General features: G+C 45.7%; 1 protein-coding gene across 2 annotated transcripts in view; it reads left to right on the forward strand.

Annotated features, from left to right (window-relative positions):
- The first annotated feature begins 12,686 nt into the window (after window positions 1–12,686).
- LOC115161154 (glycogen synthase kinase-3 beta) overlaps window positions 12,687–20,901 on the forward strand; it is a 54,121-nt gene continuing 45,906 nt past the window's right edge. For both annotated transcript variants that reach the window (XM_029711922.1, XM_029711923.1), the window contains exon 1: window positions 12,687–13,614. In XM_029711922.1, coding sequence (XP_029567782.1) covers window positions 13,527–13,614 — 88 coding nt within the window. In that variant the 5' untranslated portion in view covers window positions 12,687–13,526. The remainder of the gene's footprint in view (window positions 13,615–20,901) is intronic.

A 20,901-nucleotide genomic window follows, 5' to 3' on the forward strand; every position in this document is an offset into this window, starting at 1 on the left:
GCGAGTGAAACTTTCTAGCGTTCCCTCGGCGTTATGGCAACCCTATTCATATTTTCAGTTCCTGGATTTGGAGGGAGAAGGAAACAGGTTTTGCGTGCACCTCCAATGAAGAAGTAGCTTCCCGGAGCAAGGGGACTTTCCACGGGTCTGAGTGACCAGTGCTCCCCTCCCCAAAAACATTACTGTGACAACATTGCCCCCATGTTTGGCAAACGGGGTATGCAGGCTTCATGCAGGCTATAAAGTCTCATGGAAGTACAACGTATGTTGGAAGCTTATCTATGATTAATCCTGCTCCCTCTGCTTCTCCGCATTCCACAGTGTTCACAGGGTTTAAGGGGTATATCAATCTCCCCATGGTGAGAGTGACAAGTTGGGTCACTGTCCACAAAAGGGCACCCCTCCCCCAAAGATGGCTCATTAATGGGATTCATTGCTGATTCCTGCCTGTAGCTCACTAGTCCCTATGAGATGTCTAGTGATACAGGTTATATGCTTTGTAGGCGATTAGTTGTTGGTAACGGAGTCGAGGAAACGGGCAGGGTTGGACACGACCACGCTATTATCCCACACGCAGTCTCTGTGGCTCATTTGAGCCCCCAAGTGAGCAGTCTGTTTTTCACAGCTGTCCCATTCCCAGCTAGGTTTCAAGGCACTAATGTCACCAGTACCTATGACTGGTCAATAGGGTATCCTCCATGATAAAGTTTTTATTTTTAATGTGTGCAGTCCAATGCTGGGTGCCAGCCAGTTACTGGAAGGCATCTTACCGCCTAAATCGAGTGTAGTTGTGACAACTGTACCCCCAAGTGGCAAGGCCAATCGGGGTACGTCACTATCACCAGAGACCATGTACCCAGAGTGGGCTGAGCTTTAGGCAAACCTTGACACATAAACATAGTTTTTTCAACTGAGTTCCACAGTGTTCACGGGCGTTAAAAGTGTTGTCTCCTGCATGTGAGTTCAATGTAAATTGTTCCTTCTCCCTTTTCAGACACAGGTTGTCAAGAGTGTTGGAAATGGAAGAACCAATCTCTCCCAGTCCAAAAGGTGGTGTTCAGATGGCACTTCACGGGAGCCTCGCTGTGACGCCACAATACAGGCTACAATTTGATGTACATCCCCCATGTTACCGAGGCCTCAGTACCCATTTTGAGGGAGGAAATATTCTCTGTCTCCAGAAGCAGGCAATCCGAGTGGTTCCAATGTCAAAGATCCGGGACTGCTGGTGGAGCCAGTGTTCCTGGTTACAAAAAAGGACGGGACTTTGCACCCCATTCTAGACATACGTGCCCTCAGCAATAGCCGCCGGCTATTACAGTGATTGGCTGGTGGGGGGGCAAGCACTGGGGGCAAGCACTGTTACACACATTCCATGCTAATGGAGTCGAGGGGGCAAGCACTGTTACACACATCCATGCTACTGTCCCGTATTCAGTCTCTAGGCTTCATAAGAAACCAGAAAATGGGCTGACTGACTCCATCTCAGCGCATTCTGTTTCTGGGTCTCGAGCTAGACTCCTGTATCATGCTTTTCTATCCCCATGTAGGTGTCCGGTTTCCGTCTCTGCTTAGCCACATTTCGGATTGTGTCACACATTGCATTTTCACCAGTGCCTATTTGTACCTGGGATGATGGCTTCTGTGATGGAAGTCTATCCCTTGGGGCTAGCCACTCACCTGGAGAACAAACCTGGACGCATCTCGCAACCAAATCTGGTTGCTTCGGGTGTCCCTGTCAGGCCTAGGGGCCTTGGCCCAGTGGTGGGACCCTCTGCTATTATCAGGGGGCTCCCATGGGCTCAGTTGTGTCCCGCAAGGTGATCACAACAGATGTATCCCTACGAGGGTGGGTTGCACTGTATGAAGGCAACTCGATTCGGGAGGTATGGACAGTGGTGCGGAGCGCACTGCATGTCAATTAGCCAGAGTATCTGGCGCTCAGGTGCTTTTCCCTGTTTTTATTGGGCCGGCTTGTGCTGGACAGAAACAACAATATGTCAGTGGTGGCATGCATCAACAGATGGGGAGAGACTCTTTTATCCAGGTGGGACACTCTCTCTCAGTGTTTTTTCAGCAGGGCCGATGTAGATCTTTACGCATTGAAAGAAAATGTGCAGTGTCGTCTATTTTTCTCGATGATGGACCCAAGTGCTGCTCTGGCACACCAGTGTTCTCGGATCCTCCTTTATGTGATCCTCCTTTATCCTCCTAATAATGTTTACATATCTTACATTACTCATATCATATATACATACTGTATTCTATACCATCTATTGCACCTTGCCTATGCCTGCTCGGCCATCGCTCATCTATGTATTTATGTGTACATATTCTCATTCACCCCTTTTAGATTTGTGTGGATTAGGTAGTTGTTGGGGAATTGTTAGATTACTTGTTAGACATTACTGCACTGTCGGAACTAGAAGCACAAGCATTTCGCTACACTCGCATTAACATCTGCTAACCATGTGTATGTGACCAATAAAATTTGATTTGATGGACCTGGCCCCTAAGAGGGCTAAGCTGATGGATAGATGTTTACCTGCAAATGTTATTGCTACCATTCAGTCTGCAAGGGTGCCCTCCACGTGAGGGCTGTATGCGTATAAGTGGCAAGTGTTTGAGCTCTGATGCCAAGATTATGTTCCTACAGGAGCTTTTCAAGCATTCTCCACTTTTTTTAAAAGTGTACATGGCCGCTGTCTCATCGTGTGTGAATTGACGGAACCTCAACGGGGGCTCACCCCCTGCTGGTACGGTTCCTGAAAGGTGTACGTCGTCACATACCAGTCTCTAAACCTATTGCGCCCACATGGAGTCGGCGTTGGTTTTGGAACCATTGTGTGTGGCCCCCTTTGAGCCTCTGGAGTCAGTGGATCTGAAGATCCTCTCCTACAAAACCTTCCTGGACATGGCTTTATCTCCCTGGCATATAGCAGGCAAAAAGTAAGGGTTACATAGCGGTGTATGCGCCCACTCCACCAGGGATCTGCCAGCATATTGGCCTTGTTCCCTGTTGCAGTGGAGGAGCGCGTTCAGCAGCACGCGACCATGTTGCAACATCTGGGTACCGCCATGGATCGCGTGCTGCAGACGATGGATCATTGGGAGAGAGGAGGAGGTTTTCCAACACCTCCACCAGCCCCACAACAGCCGGTCCCACTGTCCACCCCTCCTTCACCCGGTCCCAGCGGGATTCGACTCGTGCTCCCGAAGGAGTATGATGGGATGGCTGCCAGATGCCAGGGGTTTCTACTCCAGCTGGAGCTCTACCTGGCGACCGTCCACCCGGCCCCTTCGGGGCGTGAGAGCATGTCCGCCCTCGTCTCCTGCCTCTCAGACAAAGCCCTGGAGTGGGCCAACGCCGTATGGAGTGAGGGAGACACGGCGTTGGACCATTACGCAGAGTTCGGGTGAACGTCTGTTCCACCTGAGGCTGGGGACAAGGAGCGCGCAGGAGTTTCGCCTTGGACTTCCGGATCCTGTCCGCCAGCGCGGGATGTAACGACAGGGCCCTGATCAATCACTACCAGTGCAGTCTGCGCGAGGACGTCCGTCGGGAGTTGGCCTGCCGAGACACCACCCTCACATTGGACCAGCTGGTGGACCTGTCCAACTGGCTGGACAACCTGCTGACTGCCTGTGGACGTCCGGATCGGGGCCTGTCAGTTCCATCCCCCAGCACCTCCGCTCCGATGCCCATGGAGCTGGGAGGTGCTGCACTTAGGGGGACCGGAGGAGGGGCCATTCCCTGCACCATCTGTTGCCACAGAGGGAACACTGCTGGTCGGTGCTGAGGGGGTTCCTTAGGGAGTCGAGGCAGCAGGCAGGGCACTATTGTGTCACCCCAGGTGAGTCGGCACCAGGCTCACCCAGAGCCCCGTGTTGCTCACATGTATGTCTTTATGTCATTTCCTGAGTTTTCCCCGCATTCCCAGCATAAGGCACTAGTAGATTCAGGCACAGCTGGGAATTTTATTGACCGTTCATTTGCCCATAGTTTAGGGATCCCCCTTGTTCCTGTAGATATGCCCTTCCCTGTGCATGCCCTAGATAGTCGACCATTAGGGTCAGGGCTGATTAGGGAGGCCACCGCTCCACTAGACATGGTTACGCAGGAGGGTCATAAGGAGAGAATCAGTCGCTTCCTTATTGATTCTCCTGCGTTTCCCGTGGTGCTGGGCTTACCCTGGTTGGCCTGTCATGACCCCACTATTTCGTGGCAACAGGGGGCTCTCAAGGGGTGGTCACGAGAGTGCTCAGGGAGGTGTGTGGGGGTTTCCGTCGTTGAGACTACGGTGGAAAGTCCAGACCAGGTCTCCACCGTGCGCATCCCCTCAGAATATGCCGATTTGGCTCTCGCCTTCTGTAAGAAGAGGGTGACTAAATTACCACCTCATCGATGGGGGGATTGTGCGATAAATCTCCTGGTAGACGCAGCACTTCCCAGGAGTCACATGTATCCTCTGTCACAGAAGGAGACGGTGGCTATGGAAACATATCTCTCCGAATCCCTGGGGCAGGGGTACATTTGGCCCTCCACTCACCTGCCTCCTAGAGTTTTTTTGTGAAGAAGAAGAAGGATGGGGTCTGTGCCCGTGTATTGACTATCGAGGTATCAATCAAATCACTGTGAGGTACAGCTACCCTCTGCCTCTCATCACCAGTGCGATCGAGTAAATGCACGGGGCGCGCTTCTTCATAAAATTGGATCTCAGGAGCGCTTACAACCTGGTGCTTATCCGGGAGGGGGACGAGTGGAAGACGGCATTTAGTACCACCTCAGGGCACTATGAGTACCTCGTCATGCCGTACGGGTTGATGAATGCTCCATCAGTCTTCCAGGGCTTTGTTGATGAGATTTTCTGGGACCTGCACGGGCAGGGTATAGTGATGTATATCGACAACATTCTGATATACTCTGCTACATGCGCCGAGCATGTGTCCCTGGTGCGCAGGGTGCTTGGTCGACTGTTGGAGCATGACCTGTACGTCAAGGCTAAGAAATGTCTGTTCTTCCAACAGTCCGTCTCCTTCCTAGGGTGCCGCATTTCCACATCAGGGGTGGAGATGGAGAGTGACCGCATTTCAGCCGTGCGTAATTGGCCGACTCCCACCACGGTAAAGGAAGTGCAGCGGTTTCTAGGATTTGCCAACTACTACCGGAGGTTTATCCTGGGTTTTGGTCAGATAGCAGCTCCCATTACCTCACTGCTGAAGGGGAGACCGGTGCGGCTGCAGTGGTCGGCTGAGGCGGACAGGGCTTTTGGTCACCTGAAGGCTCTGTTTACCTTGGCTCTCGTGCTGGCTCATCCGCATCCCTGTTTGGCATTCATAGTGGAGGTGGCCACGTCCGAGGCTGGGATAGGAGCCGTGCTCTCTCAGCTCTCGGGCACACCACCAAAGCTCCGCACCTGTGCTTTCTTTTCGAAGAAGCTCAGCCCGGCGGAGCGAAACTATGATGTGGGGGACCGGGAGCTGTTCGCTGTTGTCAAGGCTCTGAAGGCGTGGAGACATTGGCTTGAGGGGGCTAAACACCCTTTTCTCATCTGGACTGACCACCGCAACCTGGAGTACATCCGGGCGGCGAGACTGAACCCTCGCCAGGCAAGGTGGGCTATGTTCTTTACCCGTTTTGTTTTCACTCTATCCTACAGACCAGGTTCCCAGAACGCTTAGGCAGACGCACTGTCCTGGATGTATGACACAGAGGTGCGGTCCATGGATTACACTCTCATACTTCCAACCTCTTGCCAGGTGGTACCGGTGGTATGGGAGCTGGACGCGGACATCGAGCGGGTGTTACGCACAGAGCCCACTCCCCCCAGTGTCCAGCTGGGCGCCTGTACGTTCCATCTGCTGTCCGTGACCATTTGATCTATTGGGCCCATTCGTCACCCTCCTCTGGTCATCCTGACATCGGTCGGAGGGTGCGTTCCTTATTGGGAAGTACTGGTGGTTTATGTTTCCTCCTGCTCGGTGTGCGCCCAGTGCAAGGCTCCCAGGCACCTGCCCAGAGGGAAATTACAACCCCTACCCGTTCCACAACGGCCATGGTTGCACCTGTTGGTGGACTGCCTGACGGATCTTCCTCCCTCAGTTGGCAACACCACGATTCTGGTCATTGTGGATCGGTTTTCTAAGTCCTGCCGTCTCCTCCCTTTGCCCGGTCTCCCTACGGCCCTACAGACTGCAGAGGCCCTGTTCACATACATCTTCCGGCACTACAGGGGGCCTGAGGACATAGTTTCTGATTGGGGTCCCCAGTTCACGTCCAGGGTCTGGAGAGTGTTCATGGAACGTCTGGGGGTCTCCATCAGCCTCACCTCAGGTTTTCACCCCGAGAGTAACGGGCAGGTGGAGAGAGTAAACCAGGATGTGGGTAGGGTTCTGCGGTCATATTGCCAGGACCAGCCGGGGGAGTGGGCGGTGTTCATCCCCTAGGCAGAGATGGCCCAAAACTCACTCCGCCACTCCTCCACTAAGCTCTCTCTTTTCCAGTGCGTACTGGGGTATCAGCCAGTTCTGGCACCTTGGAATCAGAGCCAGATCGAAGCTTCTGCGGTGGATGAATGGTTTAAGCGCTCAGAGGAGACCTGAGACACCGCCCATGTGCACCTACAACGGGCCGTGAGGCGGTAAAAAGCGAGCGCCGACCGCCACCGCAGCGAGGCCCCGGTGTTCACACCGGGGGACCGGGTCTGGCTCTCGACCCGAAACCTGCCCCTCCGCCTGCCCTGCCGGAAGCTGGGTCCGCGTTTTGTGGGGCCATTTAAAGTCCTGAGGTGACTGAACGAGGTATTCTACAGGTTACAGCTTCTCCCAGATTATCGTATTAATCCCTTGTTCCATGTGTCTCTCCTCAGGCCGGTGGTGGCTGGTCCACTCCTGGAGTTTGAGGTGCGGGAGGTTCCTCCGCCCCCTCTGGACATCGAGGGGGCCCCGCCGTATGCTGTTCGAGCAATCCTGGACTCGAGGCGTCGGGTGAGGGGTCTTCAGTACCTCGTGGAGTGGGAGGGGTACGGTACGGAGGAGAGATGCTGGGTGCCAGTGGAGGACATTCTGGACCCTTCGTTGCTGCTGGATTTCCACCCTGCGTCTCGTCCTCCGGGTCGTCCCCGAGGTCGGTGTCGGCGCGCTGCTAAGGCCGCGTGTCAAGGGGGGGGTACTGTCACGAAGTCTTCCGCCGAAGTCGGTCCCTCTCCTTGTTCGGGCGACGTTCGGCGGTCGACATCACCGGCTTTCTAGCCACCACTGATCCACTTTTCATTTTCCATTTGTTCTGTCTTTGTCTTACACACCTAGCTTCACTCAACCAATTACTTGTTTATTATTTAACCCTCTGTTCCCCATGTTGTGTTTGTGAGTGATTGTTTATTGTAATTCGGTCCGTCTTTGTGGGCTCGTGATGTTACTTTGTAAATTTGTCTTTTTGAGTAAAGTACATTGATTACTCATATTTGCTGTCCTGCGCCTAACTCTACATGTAACGTTCGTCGCCTGGTGACGAGGAAGCGGACCAAAACGCAGCTGGGAGCGAACACATGTTTATTCAACACCATGGAATTAAACATGTACACAAAATTCAAGAAAAATACCGATACGTTACTTGCTCAAACAAAGAGACAACAACCCACAAACATCGTGGGGGGAAAGGAACTTAAATGTGATTCCCAATCAGACATAACTAGCGACAGCTGTCTGATTGGAAATCACCCCGAGCCCAACATAGAAATAAACCACAAAGAAAGGCTATAACAAAACATAGAAAATAAACCATAGAAATACCACACCCTGACCAAAATAGCAGAGTTCCCCTGGTCAGGGCGTGACACTACACCAGCTACACACAGGACCCTTACAGAAGTGTTAAGTGCTTAAAGTGAAAACAGTAACTCCTTTTTATCTTGCATCCGTCATCACAACTGAAAGACCACTTTGATACGGCATCCTCAGATCAACATAAAATACATAAAAGAGTAAAAATAAACAGCATAAAAGACCCATTAACTTCTTCAACTGCAGATGACTTGAGTAGAGCAACCATCAAGGTTGACTAATTTCTATTCTTTAAGATGGTTTTATTTTCAAGATCAGTAATGCACATTGTGTGTGATAGTTGTGTCAGTCTTTTGCAGATTTCCCCACATACACAGTATGAATCACATTGTGTTTGTTCACCTGGCACGAATGTGTTAATCTTGTTTTGTATGCACACACACACACACACACACACACACACACACACACACACACACACACACACACACACACACACACACACACACACAATACATTCTGGAATCTTTACCATGCTGCCATTTTGGCAGTGAAAGTGTCAGTGTCTGCATCCTCCCCAATCAATAATGGGTGGAAGGTTAGTGCTGAAAGACTTCAGCTCTCCAAAGTAACCAACTCAGACCAGAGAGAGGCTGATTATTACAGAGCTGGCGGCAGAGAGGGGAGAGGGAGAGGTAAAAGAAAGAGAGGGGTGGAAAAGTGGTGTAGAAAGGAAAGTTATCTTTAAAATCAGTTCAAGTCAGGCTATTACAAATTCACATTTCTGACATCTGAATAATTTGTGAAATTACCCATTTTACCCAACTTCTACCATAATCAAAAAACATAAAAACACAACTTTTGTCCTCAATTTACCCTTACAAATCTGTGTAGGAAATGGAATGTTAATACCAATGCATTCAGAGTGTTTGAACACAATAAGTATGATGTGGATTCAAACAGAAGCTTTGGATAGCATTTGGGTCTATTGTGTAGGCCTAAAAAAAAATAAAAAATAAAAATAATAATAATTAAAAAAAATGTCAATCTATAATAGTGTACCAACCAATCACGGTGAACTGGGCTCTGCTGCCTTAGTAATGAGCATAAGCATAATGACTTGGGTATGTGTGTGTGTGAGGTTGTGGCTTCTCATACTGTAGGCCTACAAATGTAATGTCATTGTAGTGACATAAGAATAGGCAATGATCATTAGGCCTACCCTCCAACCACAGACTGAGTGAGATTTGGTTGGGGGGGCCTCGTGGGCAAAACATTTTAATGTCCCCCCCTCTTGACTGTGGAGAGCGAAATGTACATTTTTAAGTTAATTTTCTGCAATTGTACACATTTTGCCATGGGGCAGAGAGAACATTTAGCAATGTTATAACAAATGTCATGCAATTCTACTAATTCTGCCATGTGCAGGGAGAAATGTTTTTAAGTTTTACATCTAATTACCTGCAATTCTACACATTTGCCATGACTTATGCCATCAGTGGAAGCTCCTCAGAGGAAGGTTAGGACCATACTCCTCAGAAATGTATATATTTTAAAAATAAAATTATACTAAATATATCCACCTCACCAAATAATTGATTGAAACACACTGTTTTGCAATGAAGGTCTACAGTAGCCTCAACAGCGCTCTGTAGGGTAGCACCATGGAGTAGCCGGAGGACAGCTCGTTTCCATCCTCCTCTGGGTACATTGACTTCAATACAAAACCTTGGAGGCTCGTGGTTCTCAACCGCTTCTATAGACTTACACAGTAATTATGACATCTTCTGGAGGACGTCCTCCAACCTATTAGAGCTTTTGCAGCATGAACATATTGTCCACCCAATCAAAGGAATCCGAGAATGAGCCTAGTAATGATCTACAGCTAGCTAGCACTGCAGTGCATAAAATGTGGTGAGTATTTGACTCAATGAGAGAGACAGACAATAGTTGAATAGCTTTTAATAAATTAATTTCTTCAAAAATTAACGAAAAGCAAGAGAGAGAGCTAGCTATATTTCATATTTTTTTCACTTTCCCTTTCACTTAATTAGCTAGCGAGTGCAGCTAGCTAGTTTAGCCTACACAAACACCCAGCTCAAACAGAGAGGGATGCTATGTTACCTAGCTGGCTTTGGCTATCCAACACTGGAACTCTTACAAGTCAAGGTAAGCTTTTGGTTTTATTAATTTATTGGCACCCGGGCCCGCCGGTGTAACTGCTAAACTTCTTGCTAACTGTACACTGTACTGTATGATTGTAGTGGGCTTACTAACATGTTAGTTCTAGTAGCTATTTTGTTGACTTGACGTTAGCTAATTGGGTAACATCAATGTAGGCTGTGTGTAGCGGTTAGCAGTTATGATATGAAGGTTTGGCTTGGAAAGGTTTTTTCGCCTGGTCGCAGACAGCTGATGTGTTGTGCACTGAAGTCCACAAGCAAAGGGAAAAGGTGAGAGGAGGAGAGTGTGTAGATGTGAGAAGGAATTGTGCAAGGCGTATTGAATGTGTCAATGTCTGTCACCTTGATAACAAAAATGTATCTCGACCTGTGCACCTACATTGTACATTTTCATTCATGATGGGTATAAGGAAAATGTGAGTATCATGTAGTAAGTAGCCTACACCTATTGATGTTACATTGAGCCGGGTGAATGGAATATGAATGACAGTCATCCAGTATGCTGTAATAGAAGTGAAGCCATGCTAATAAATAAATACATTGTCCTCCCTCATTTTAAATGGCACGGACCGCCACTGTATACCATGTTGATATGATATCTGAGTGAGAGTGACAAACAAAAGCGATGGGGGCCCCCTGGAGGTCAGGGCCCCTGCATCCATAATTGCATTTGCATATTGGCATACAGTTGAGCAGAGGTGTTTTCAGGATTTCTACACATGGGGAATTTTTTTTAGCAGAAAATTGGCCTTTTATTCATTTTTTAAATGTATTTTCACCCCAATTTCGTGATATCCAATTGGTAGTAACAGTCTTGTCCCATCGCTGCAACTCCCCTACGGACTCAGGAAAGGGGAAGGTCAAGAGCCATTCATCCTCCGAAACACGACCCTGCCAAACCACACTGCTTCTTGACACACTGCTCGCTTAACCCGGAAGCCAGCCGCACCAATGTGTCTTAGGAAACACTGATCAGTTGGTGACGAAAGTCAGCTTGTAGGCGCCCAGCCTGCCACAAGGAGTCGCTGGAGTGCGATGGGACAAGGAAATCCCAGCCGGCCAAACCCTCCCCTAACCCGGACGATGCTGGGCCAATTGTGCACTGCCTCATGGGTCTCCCTATCACGGCTGGCTGTGACACAGCCTGGGTTCGAACACAGTTCTGTAGTGACACCTAAAGCACTGCGATGCAGTGTCTTAGACTGCTACGCCACACGGGAGGCCTAAAATGCGCCTTTTATAAACACATTTCATGCAATTCTATGTAATTTACATGTTAGAAGATCTTAAGAGAATATTTATTTAATACCACACAAATTACCGAAATTAGTGGTTACTCTGACAAACTGAGAGCAATAAAAACACCCTGGTCTTGAATGCAAACAATAGCCCAGGCTATGAAGAGAGACACAGATTGTACACTATTAGGAGGAATTTTCACTGAGTTTACAAAACATTAAGAACACCTTCTCCCTTTTGCCCTCAGAACAGCTTCAATTTGTCGGGTCACGGACCCTACAGGGTGTTGAAAGTGTGCACAGGGATGCTGGCCCATGTTGACTCCAATGCTTCCCACAGTTGTGTCAAGTTGGCTGGATGTCCGTTGGGTGGTGTACCATTCTTGATACACACGCAAAACTGTTGAGTGTGAAAAGCCCAACAGTGTTCATGTTCTTGACAGAAAATGGTGCATCTGGCACACATACACAACCCATGTCTCAATTGCCTCAAGGCTTAAAAATCCTACTTTTAACCTGTCTCCTCCCTTTCATCTACACTGATTTAAGTGGATTTAACAAGTGACATCAATAAGGGATCATAGCTTTGCCTGGATTTAACAAGTGACATCAAGTGAAATCAGTTAATTGAAATAAATGCCTTCTGTCTGTAATAAAGCCCTTTTGTGGGCAAAAATTAATTCTGATTGGCTGGGCCTGTTTCCCAAGTGGGTGGGCCTATGCCCCCCCATGGCTGCACCACTGCCCAGTTATTACGAACTCTTTTATTTCAACTGACTGATTTCCTTATATGAATGCTAACTCAGTAAAATCTTAGAAATTGTTGCATGTTGCGTTTATATTTTGTTCAAAACTATTTAGGCTAGAATTGAGAGTGTGTGATAAAGGGGTTGGAGACATGATCATTTCGACATTACAAAGAATAAAAAAATACAAACATGGCAACACTGCTATGTGCACTGAGACTTGCTGTTGGAAAACAACATAAATGTACGACTTTCGGCTGTCCCAGATGCACCTCCCCCAACTTCACTCCTCAACTTTCGTCTGCAGTCGGTTGCTTCAGCCTTACCACTCAAACAAGCCCATTGATTCTGTTCATTTGACTGTCACGGGTCGCCCGTAAAAAGTGGCATTAATTGCGCGCCTAATGCTATTGGGTAGATTACCGGTTGCAGCTTTTCAGCCATTGGTGCAAGTACCATTTCTCTCAGTTGGATTGGCTGAGACTGCTATCAATCTCTTTGACTACCCCCCCGGTTAACGCCCATTGCCCCAGTCACAATAACGCACGGACACGAGCTTCCGAACACCAGGGGCGGTGTCAAGCAAACTATGCCATGTGTTCTACAAGAACAGCGTCCTTATTGGTCTACAGTACGGGGCTCTCGGCCCATCGCCAAGGGATACGCTTCGGATTGGTTGAATCGGCAACCCCCTTATACCATTGCGCGTGCACTTTTCTCCGATTCTCTACAGCGGTTTATTGGCGTAACCCCGTCTCCACGCGCATAGACCCAAGCCTCACCATTTACGCAAATAGCGTTACAAAGGTTCGTAGTGAATAAGACAGCGAGCCCGAAACCGATGGGGAAGGAATAAAATATAATACCAGAATCGTCGGGTCTGACTGGAACTGTTCTTTCCAGAGGAACGAAGTGCACAAGACCCGATAGCCAACTGGAATAACCGGATTTGGACGTCGCGGTGTGTGGAGTTGGGACGAGTTTGCAGGGCCGTGGAAATCGTTAATGTAAAAATTGAGCAACTGGCAGATTTTTCGTTTGAATCGTCGGTAGGGTAGAAGAGCAAGGGAGCCGGCATGGCGGACGGATCGTTGAGTCTCCATCTGAATATGAAGAGGATCTGCATGGTCCTGGATCTATAGGAATATACAGCAACCATTCCCCATTAACGCATTATCTGATTGTTTCACTTCTGTAATTTTGTACTCAACTGTGACCAAGTTAGGGAAATCAAACCAGCAGTGGGTTCATTTGGGGGCCACAGGGCCAGATTCATGACTATTTAGTCGAAGACGCGCCTCCAAGGCCCATAATCAACTGAAGGAAAACGAGGAACCAAAGGAAGAAAGGATGCTTTGAACGACTATTGGGGGACGATAAAGGGTAGATTGATAGGTCAAAATAACGACTGTGAAGGCTCGTGGAGAGGAGTTGATAAAAAAAAATCATATTGTAAATAATCTAACATTCAGATTAAGGAACTGTCATTCTTTGAATGCAAAGGTTTAGAAAGAAATCTACCAAGCCACCAAAGTTACAGTCACGTAGCATACAGTATTTGATTCGAGGATTGGATCATGTCGGGGCGGCCCAGAACCACCTCCTTCGCGGAGAGCTGCAAACCAGTGCCGCAGCCCTCGGCTTTTGGCTCTATGAAAGTCAGCAGTAAGTCTACCATTTTTTATAATCAAACTAATTTGCCTCAATTACCTGCCTTGCGAATGAAACCAATTTAAACTAGTTTTGGCCTTGTTCAGCACGTTGACTCGACGCCAGGTCTGATAGCACAGGCAGGCTTGTCATTCTGTGTCACTGGCTGAGATTGTCAGGCGTAGTGTCACCCTGGTTTCTGCGGGAGGGACCGCTGTGACGTCCGACTCTAGGCTGGTCAGCGGACAGAGGTAGAGGGCTGCGCCGGGGAGAGAGGGGCAGGGCTGGCAACCACCCAAACCAGCATAGTGGCGAGTGGCATTACAAAGAGTGGCATTACAAAGCATCGTGGTGATTTGCCTCATTTGCAGATTCTTCTATGTGTCCATTCCATTAGATCACAACGTGTATTTCAACCGATTACTGATCTCTAGTCGAATGGAGCGCCTGGTTTAGGGTCATGACTAGGCATACACTCTTATATTATTATTACATGGGGATATTTTGTATATATTACTTATTTATATGTAATTTTTCTTGCTTTGCGAGCAGTTTTCTCAGATAGTATTAATTTCTTAGCAGCCAGATGCAGCAAGTGACAGGATCGGCCTATTACACAACTGTCAATAAGAAGGTGCGCCCATGCAGAATTTGACTGGGGGGGCGGTGGTGGCGAGGCGATGGGGATTTGATCTTTCAGGGTAAAAGGGCGAGTTTCTCGTTTGTGTAAACTGAGTTGTCGTGGAATTTGGGGTGCGTTCAGTTCGCATGAACGTTTGCTACATTGCTGAACGGATTGTACTGAATGACACGTTTTCCTTAAACGTTATTGAACAGGCTTTGAGATACGTTTGTTCTGTTGGGTGGGTGTGCCAGGGTGTGGCTTGAAGCAATGAGTGACATATTTAAAGGGCAGCGGTGCATTTTGAACCCACAACCCAGGATGGGGTGGCAGGGTAGCCTAGTGTTTAGCGCGTTGGGCTAGTAACCGAAAGGTTGCAAGTTCAAATCTGAGCTTACAAGGTACAAATCTATCATTCTGCCCCTGAACAAGGCAGTTAGCCCACTGTTCCTAGGCCATCATTGAAAATGAGAATTTGTTCTTAACTGACTTGGCTAGTTAAATAAAGATAAATAAAAAAAAACAACCCCTCTCTGTTTTTCAACTGATCGTTCAGTACAGCAACGTTTCCGTTCAACTGAATGTTCCAAAATGTAAAAATGATCGCCAGATCGCCGACTCCACTGTCAAGACATCTATGTGCCACAACTAGAAGCACAAGCATTTCACTACACCTGCAATAACATCTGCTAAACACCTGTATGTGACCAATTTGATTTGAATTGACAATGTATCAGACTGAATTTGCTACAATATTGCCATCCTCAATGTGCTCCTGGGCCAGGGTATATGCTCCTGACAACTTTAATGGTGTTTTAAACTGTTGTCAAAATAAAATAATAAAGCATATGCTTCTGATGCCTCAGCCTATAGTATATATATATATAGGCTGTAATTGTATTTAGCCTATTCCTATTATACATAGACAGTGGTGCAACTTTGGTTTTAGAAGTAGGGGTGAACATACATTTTCTTTTTGTATATATATTTTTTTAAATCCAGCCGGATAAACACTCCATACAGCATACCCGACCGCTCGGAGGCGTCTGCATGGTCCTGAATGAAGCACACCGTTGCCTCGTTTTGTATCACATTCCAATGATAAAACTTGGGGGCGACAAAAATGCTATTTCATAATGTGGTGGTGGTGGTGGGGGGGGGACATGTCCCCCCGTCCTCAGTGAAAGTTGCATCCCTGCACATACACATGCATCAGACATTTACACACCTGCTCCTCAGAGTTCAGATGTTGACATACTTCAACCCCAGCCTTGCTTTACATACAGTACCATTAGGCATATCACCTTCTGCATTTCTGTAAGTCTCTGTGTGTGGGCTACCTATTTGGTAAAAGACCAAGTCCATGTTATGGCAAGAACAGTTCAAATAAGCAAAGTTAAACGACAGTCCATCATTACTTTAAGACACGAAGGTCAGTCAATACGGACATTTTTTAGGACTTTGAAAGTTTCTTCAAGTGCAGTCGCAAAAACCATCAAGCGCTATGATGAAACTGGCTCTCATGAGGACCGCCACAGGAAAGGAAGACCCACAGTTACCTCTGCTGCAGAGGATAAGTTCATTCGATTTTTGGTTCCAATCGCCATGTCTTTGTGAGATGCAGAGTAGGTGAACAGATGATCTACGCATGGTGGTTCCCAACATGAAGCATAGAGGAGGTGTGATGGTGTGGGAGTGCTTTGCTGGTGACATTGTCAGTAATTTATTTAGAATTCAAAGCACACTTCACCATTATGGCTACCACAGCATTCTGCAGCGATACGCCATCCCGTCTGGTTTGCGCTTAGTGGGACTATCATTTGTTTTTCAACAGGACAATGACCCAACACACCTCCAGGCTGTGTAAGTGCTATTTGACCCAGAAGGAGAGTGATGTACCAGATGACTTGGCCTCCACAATCTGTACCAGATGACTTGGCCTCCACAATAACCCGACCTAAACCCAATTGAGATGGTTTGGGATGAGTTGGACCGCAGAGTGAAGGAAAAGTAGCCAACAAGTGCTCAGCATATACGGGCACTACTTCAAGACTGCCAAGAGTGTGCAAAGCTGTCATCAAGACAAAGGGTGGCTACTTTGAAGAATCTGAAATATAAAATATATTTTGATTTGTTTAACACTTTTTTGGTTACTACATGATTCCATATGTGTTATTTCATAGTTTTGATGTCTTCACTATTATTCTACAAAACAGTAAAAATAAAGAAAAACCCTTGAATGAGTAGGTGTGTCCTAACTTTTGACTGGTACTATATATAAAATAAATAAATATCTAATACAAAAATGTAATAATGGTCAACGTTCAGAATCTAATCCATAAATACAAAAATATTGGTGGTATTTATATTGTCTATATGCAATCATTATAATAAATAATACAATAGTACATTTTATGTTTCCTCCCTTAACTTGTAACAAGCTGTGACTTATTATGAGGCCAAATCTATCACAACAGACCTTCACCCCCCAAAAAATATACACATTTTATCTTTGTTTGATTGTTTTGTAAAATGTGTAGACATTTTCATTGTGAATTTTGGGAAGGACTCTCTAAGTAATCTATGTTTGTGGTATACGATTAGAAAGTGTTCTTCACTTTCTATCTCTCCTGACCCACAGTTATGACATAGTCTGTCTTCTCTAGCCAGCCATGTTTTTCGATGGCATCTTGCTTCAATTGCCAGACTATAATTGCCAGGCAATAGCCAGGCTCTCACACAGCCAGACACCAGGCCTCTCTCTCTCTCTCATAATTTTTCTGGGTCTAATTGTTTTGCTGACCTGGGGCTCTGTGAGGTCTGATTGTGTTCGTGAACAGAACCCAAGGACCAGTCTGCTTAGGGGACACTTATCCAGGTTCGTCTCTCTGTAGGTGATGGCTTTGTTATGGAAAGTTTGGTTTAACGGCTCTTTTCTGGATTTTGATAATTAGTGGGTATCGGCCTAATTCTGCTCTGCATGCATTATTTGGTGTTTTATGTTGTACACAGAGGATATTTTTGCAGAATTCTGCATGCAGAGTCCCATTTTGTGAATTCTTGGTTGGTGAGCGGACCCCAGACCTCACAACCATAAAGGGCAATGGGTTCTATAACTGATTCAAGTATTTTTAGCCAGATCCTAATTATGTACATAGATTTTATAATGTCGTATGTTTTTCCCCCAATACCACTTTCCATCAAATTGTATAGCAGACCCTCATGCCAAATTGAGTCGATAGCTTTTTTGAAATCTACAAAGCATGAGAAGACTTTGCCTTTGTTTTGGTTTGTTTCTTTGTCAATTAGGGTGTGCAGGGTGAATACGTGTTCTTTCGTACGGTAATTTGGTAAAAAGCCAATTTGACATTTGCTCAGCACATTGTTTTCAGTGAGGAAATGTTTGAGTCTTCTGTTAATGATAATGCACAGGATTTTCCCAAGGTGGCTGTTGACGAATATCCCATGGTAGTTTTTGGGGTCAAATTTGTCTCCACTTTTGCGGATTTTGGTGATCAGTCCTTGGTTCCAAATATTGGGGAAGATGCCAGAGCTAAGGATGATGTTAAAGAGTTTAAGTATAGCCAATTAGAATTTATGGTCTGTGTATTTTATAATTTCATTTAGGATACCATCAGGCCTTTTTGGGTTGGAGGGTTTTGTATTTTGTCCTGTATTTCATTCAATGTAATTGGAAAATCCAGTGGGTTCTGGTGGTCTTTAATAGTTGATTCTAAGATTTGTATTTGATTATGTAATTTTTTTTGCTGTTTGTTCTTTGCTATAGAAACAAAAAGATTGGAGAAGTGGTTTATCCATACATCTTCGTTTTGGATAGATAACTCTTCATGTTGTTTGTTTAGTGTGTTTCAATTTTCCCAGAAGTGGTTTGATTCTATGGATTCTTCAATTACATTGAGCTGATTTCTGACTTGCTGTTCCTTCTTTTTCTGTAGTGTATTTCTGTATTGTTTTAGTGATTCACCATAGTGAAGGCTCAGGTTTTCTGGGTCTCTATGTTTTAGGTTGGATAGGTTTCTCAATTTCTTTCTTAGGTTTTTGCATTCTTCATCAAACCATATGTCATTGTTGTTAATTTTCTGAGGTTTTCTGCTTGAAATTTTTTGATTTGATAGGGAAGCTGGGAGGTCAAATAAACTGTTTAGGTTTTCTACTGCCAAGTTTACAACTTCACTATTACAGTGAAACGTTTTGTCCAGGAAGTTGTCTGAAAGGGATTTAATTTGTTGTTGCCTAATTGTTTTTGGTAGATTTCCACACTACTTTCCTTCTATCTATAGCATTTCTTAATATTATTCAGTTCATTTGGCTTTGATGTCTCATGTTTGAGTATTGCTCTGTTCAAGTAGACTGTGATTTTGCTGTGATCTGATAGGGGTATAAGTGGGCTGACTGTGAACGCTCTGAGAGAGGTCAGTGATGAAGTAGTCTACAGTACTACTGCCAAGAGATGAGCTATAGGTGTACTATAGGTGAACTCTAGGAGTTCCCTCGATGCCTACCATTGACAATGTACATACCCAGCGTGCGACAGAGCATTTCCTTTTGAATTTCTAGCCATATGTAAAATGTTCCTGTTTTGATTAATTTAATAGAGTGAGTTAGGTCTGCTCTATACCAAATTAGCATACCCCCTGAGTCCTTCCCTGTTTCACACCTGGTAGTTTGGTGGGTGGGACTCCAGCTCTCTGTAACCTAGAGGGCAACCAGTGGGTCCATCTCCTCTATACCATGTTTCTTGTAGGATGACAATGTCTGTATTTCTGATTTCTTTGGTGAAGTCCAGGTTCCTTCTCTCTCTCTCTCTCTCTCTCTCTCTCTGTCTCTCTCGCTCGCTCGCTCGCACACACACACACACACACACACACACACACACACACACACACACACACACACACACACACACACACACACACACACACACACACACACACTAGTTTTGTTTTGGGGAGAGGCAGCTGGCCAAGAACAATCTTGTTTAGCATTTCAAAGCTCCCGCTCTCTGTCTTTTTTTTCTGTATTTCCCTCGCTCTCAATGGAGATGGGAACAAAATTAACAAATTGAACATGATGTTAAATTTAAATTGCCGCTTTACGATTGAAAAAAAAGATAAGAGCGAGCTGAACAAATTGAAGAACAAACAGAAAGAAACAGAGAGAGACAGACTGAGCGTGAGAGAGAGAGAGAGAGAGAGATGTCAGATATTGGGTCCAAGTTATTACTCTGTAATATGATAGTTATTACCTTATCTGCACGAACCCTAGTTTCCATAATGAATCAGCAATATACAAATTGGCTTAATTATTTATTTACTAACTAACTAAATAATCACAGAAATACATCACAAACAAACAGTAGATATTGGTTACTAAGAAAAGTCTCTAGTGGGCTAAGCCGATATGACAAAAGGACAAAGGGAAAGGGTGAGGACTGAGAAAGAGCGGGAAAAACAACATGGATTCACCTACACACAGTCTATAATTATGTTCATTCAAATGCTAATACTTTGCACATGAACGGCCGCTCATTCTGAAAGAAATTGGAATGTACATATTTACACCTGGATGTCGTTGTTGGCTCTCTGTTGAAAACACTCAATCGTCCAGTAAAGTTCATCAGAGTCTCTGGTTAACTTTCCCAGCAGTCACAATATCTTTTGTGGTTGTAGGTGGTTAGAATGAATACTTCAGAGTACCATTCGGAAAATTTTTCATAGAATAGATGCTGTGGCGGTTGTCTGTATTCTCGTTCTAGGTTTACGTAATTTCTAGCTGCAGACTAGTAATTTGTGTCATCTAGAATTGTCTTCTTCTGTAGTGATCGATAGTCTCAGAGTTGAACCATTTCCAGCCGTGTAGCCAAACTACAGCTGTATGGTCTAATGGTCTATAGAATTGTAGCCATTCCTACGTGGGGACTCTGTTCTGGCGTTCTCTGACTTCATAACCATGCGAGACGGCTGGCTTACTGTGGGTCTCTTTGGCATGAAATGTACATTTTGTCACGGGTGGTTTTATACACTTCAGAGAAAAGGCTGGTCCATGATGCCAAATGTGATGTCTGGGCTCACAGTGGTGTGTCCATTGACTAGTTAATGTTTATATGAAAATCCATACTCTCATTTAGAAGGTTAACATCACATTATATCTTTTCACAAATAGTTTCATGTTTAATCACATATGTTTCACAATATTTAGATGTAAACCTGACAGCTGGGAAATATACACTTTCAGGGATACAGTTATGTGTGTTTCCTGTCCTTCATGAGATCACCAAATGAAACACACTTGTCATAGCTCTCCCTTAAGTGGCCATGAACCATTACTGCATTCTCAAAAATAAAAATATTGTTTAGTTCTCCTATTTTGGGGGATTAGGAGTTTTGAACAAAATAAGTACTTTGTTCTGGTAGACTCTCTCAATACTGCATGTCAGTTTCTACCAGGTATTTATTAGAGGTCGACCGATTAATTAGGGACGATTTCAAGTTTCCATAACAATAGGTAATCAGCATTTTTGGACGCCGATTATGGCCGATTACATTGCATTCCATGAGGAAACTGCGTGTTACGCGAGTGCAGCAAGGAGCCAAGGTAAGTTGCTAGTTAGCATTAAACTTATCTTATAAAAAACAATCAATCTTCACACAATCACTAGT

The sequence above is a fragment of the Salmo trutta genome, chromosome 24 (genome assembly GCF_901001165.1).
Source record: "Salmo trutta chromosome 24, fSalTru1.1, whole genome shotgun sequence".
Classification (NCBI taxonomy): Eukaryota; Metazoa; Chordata; class Actinopteri; order Salmoniformes; family Salmonidae; genus Salmo; species Salmo trutta.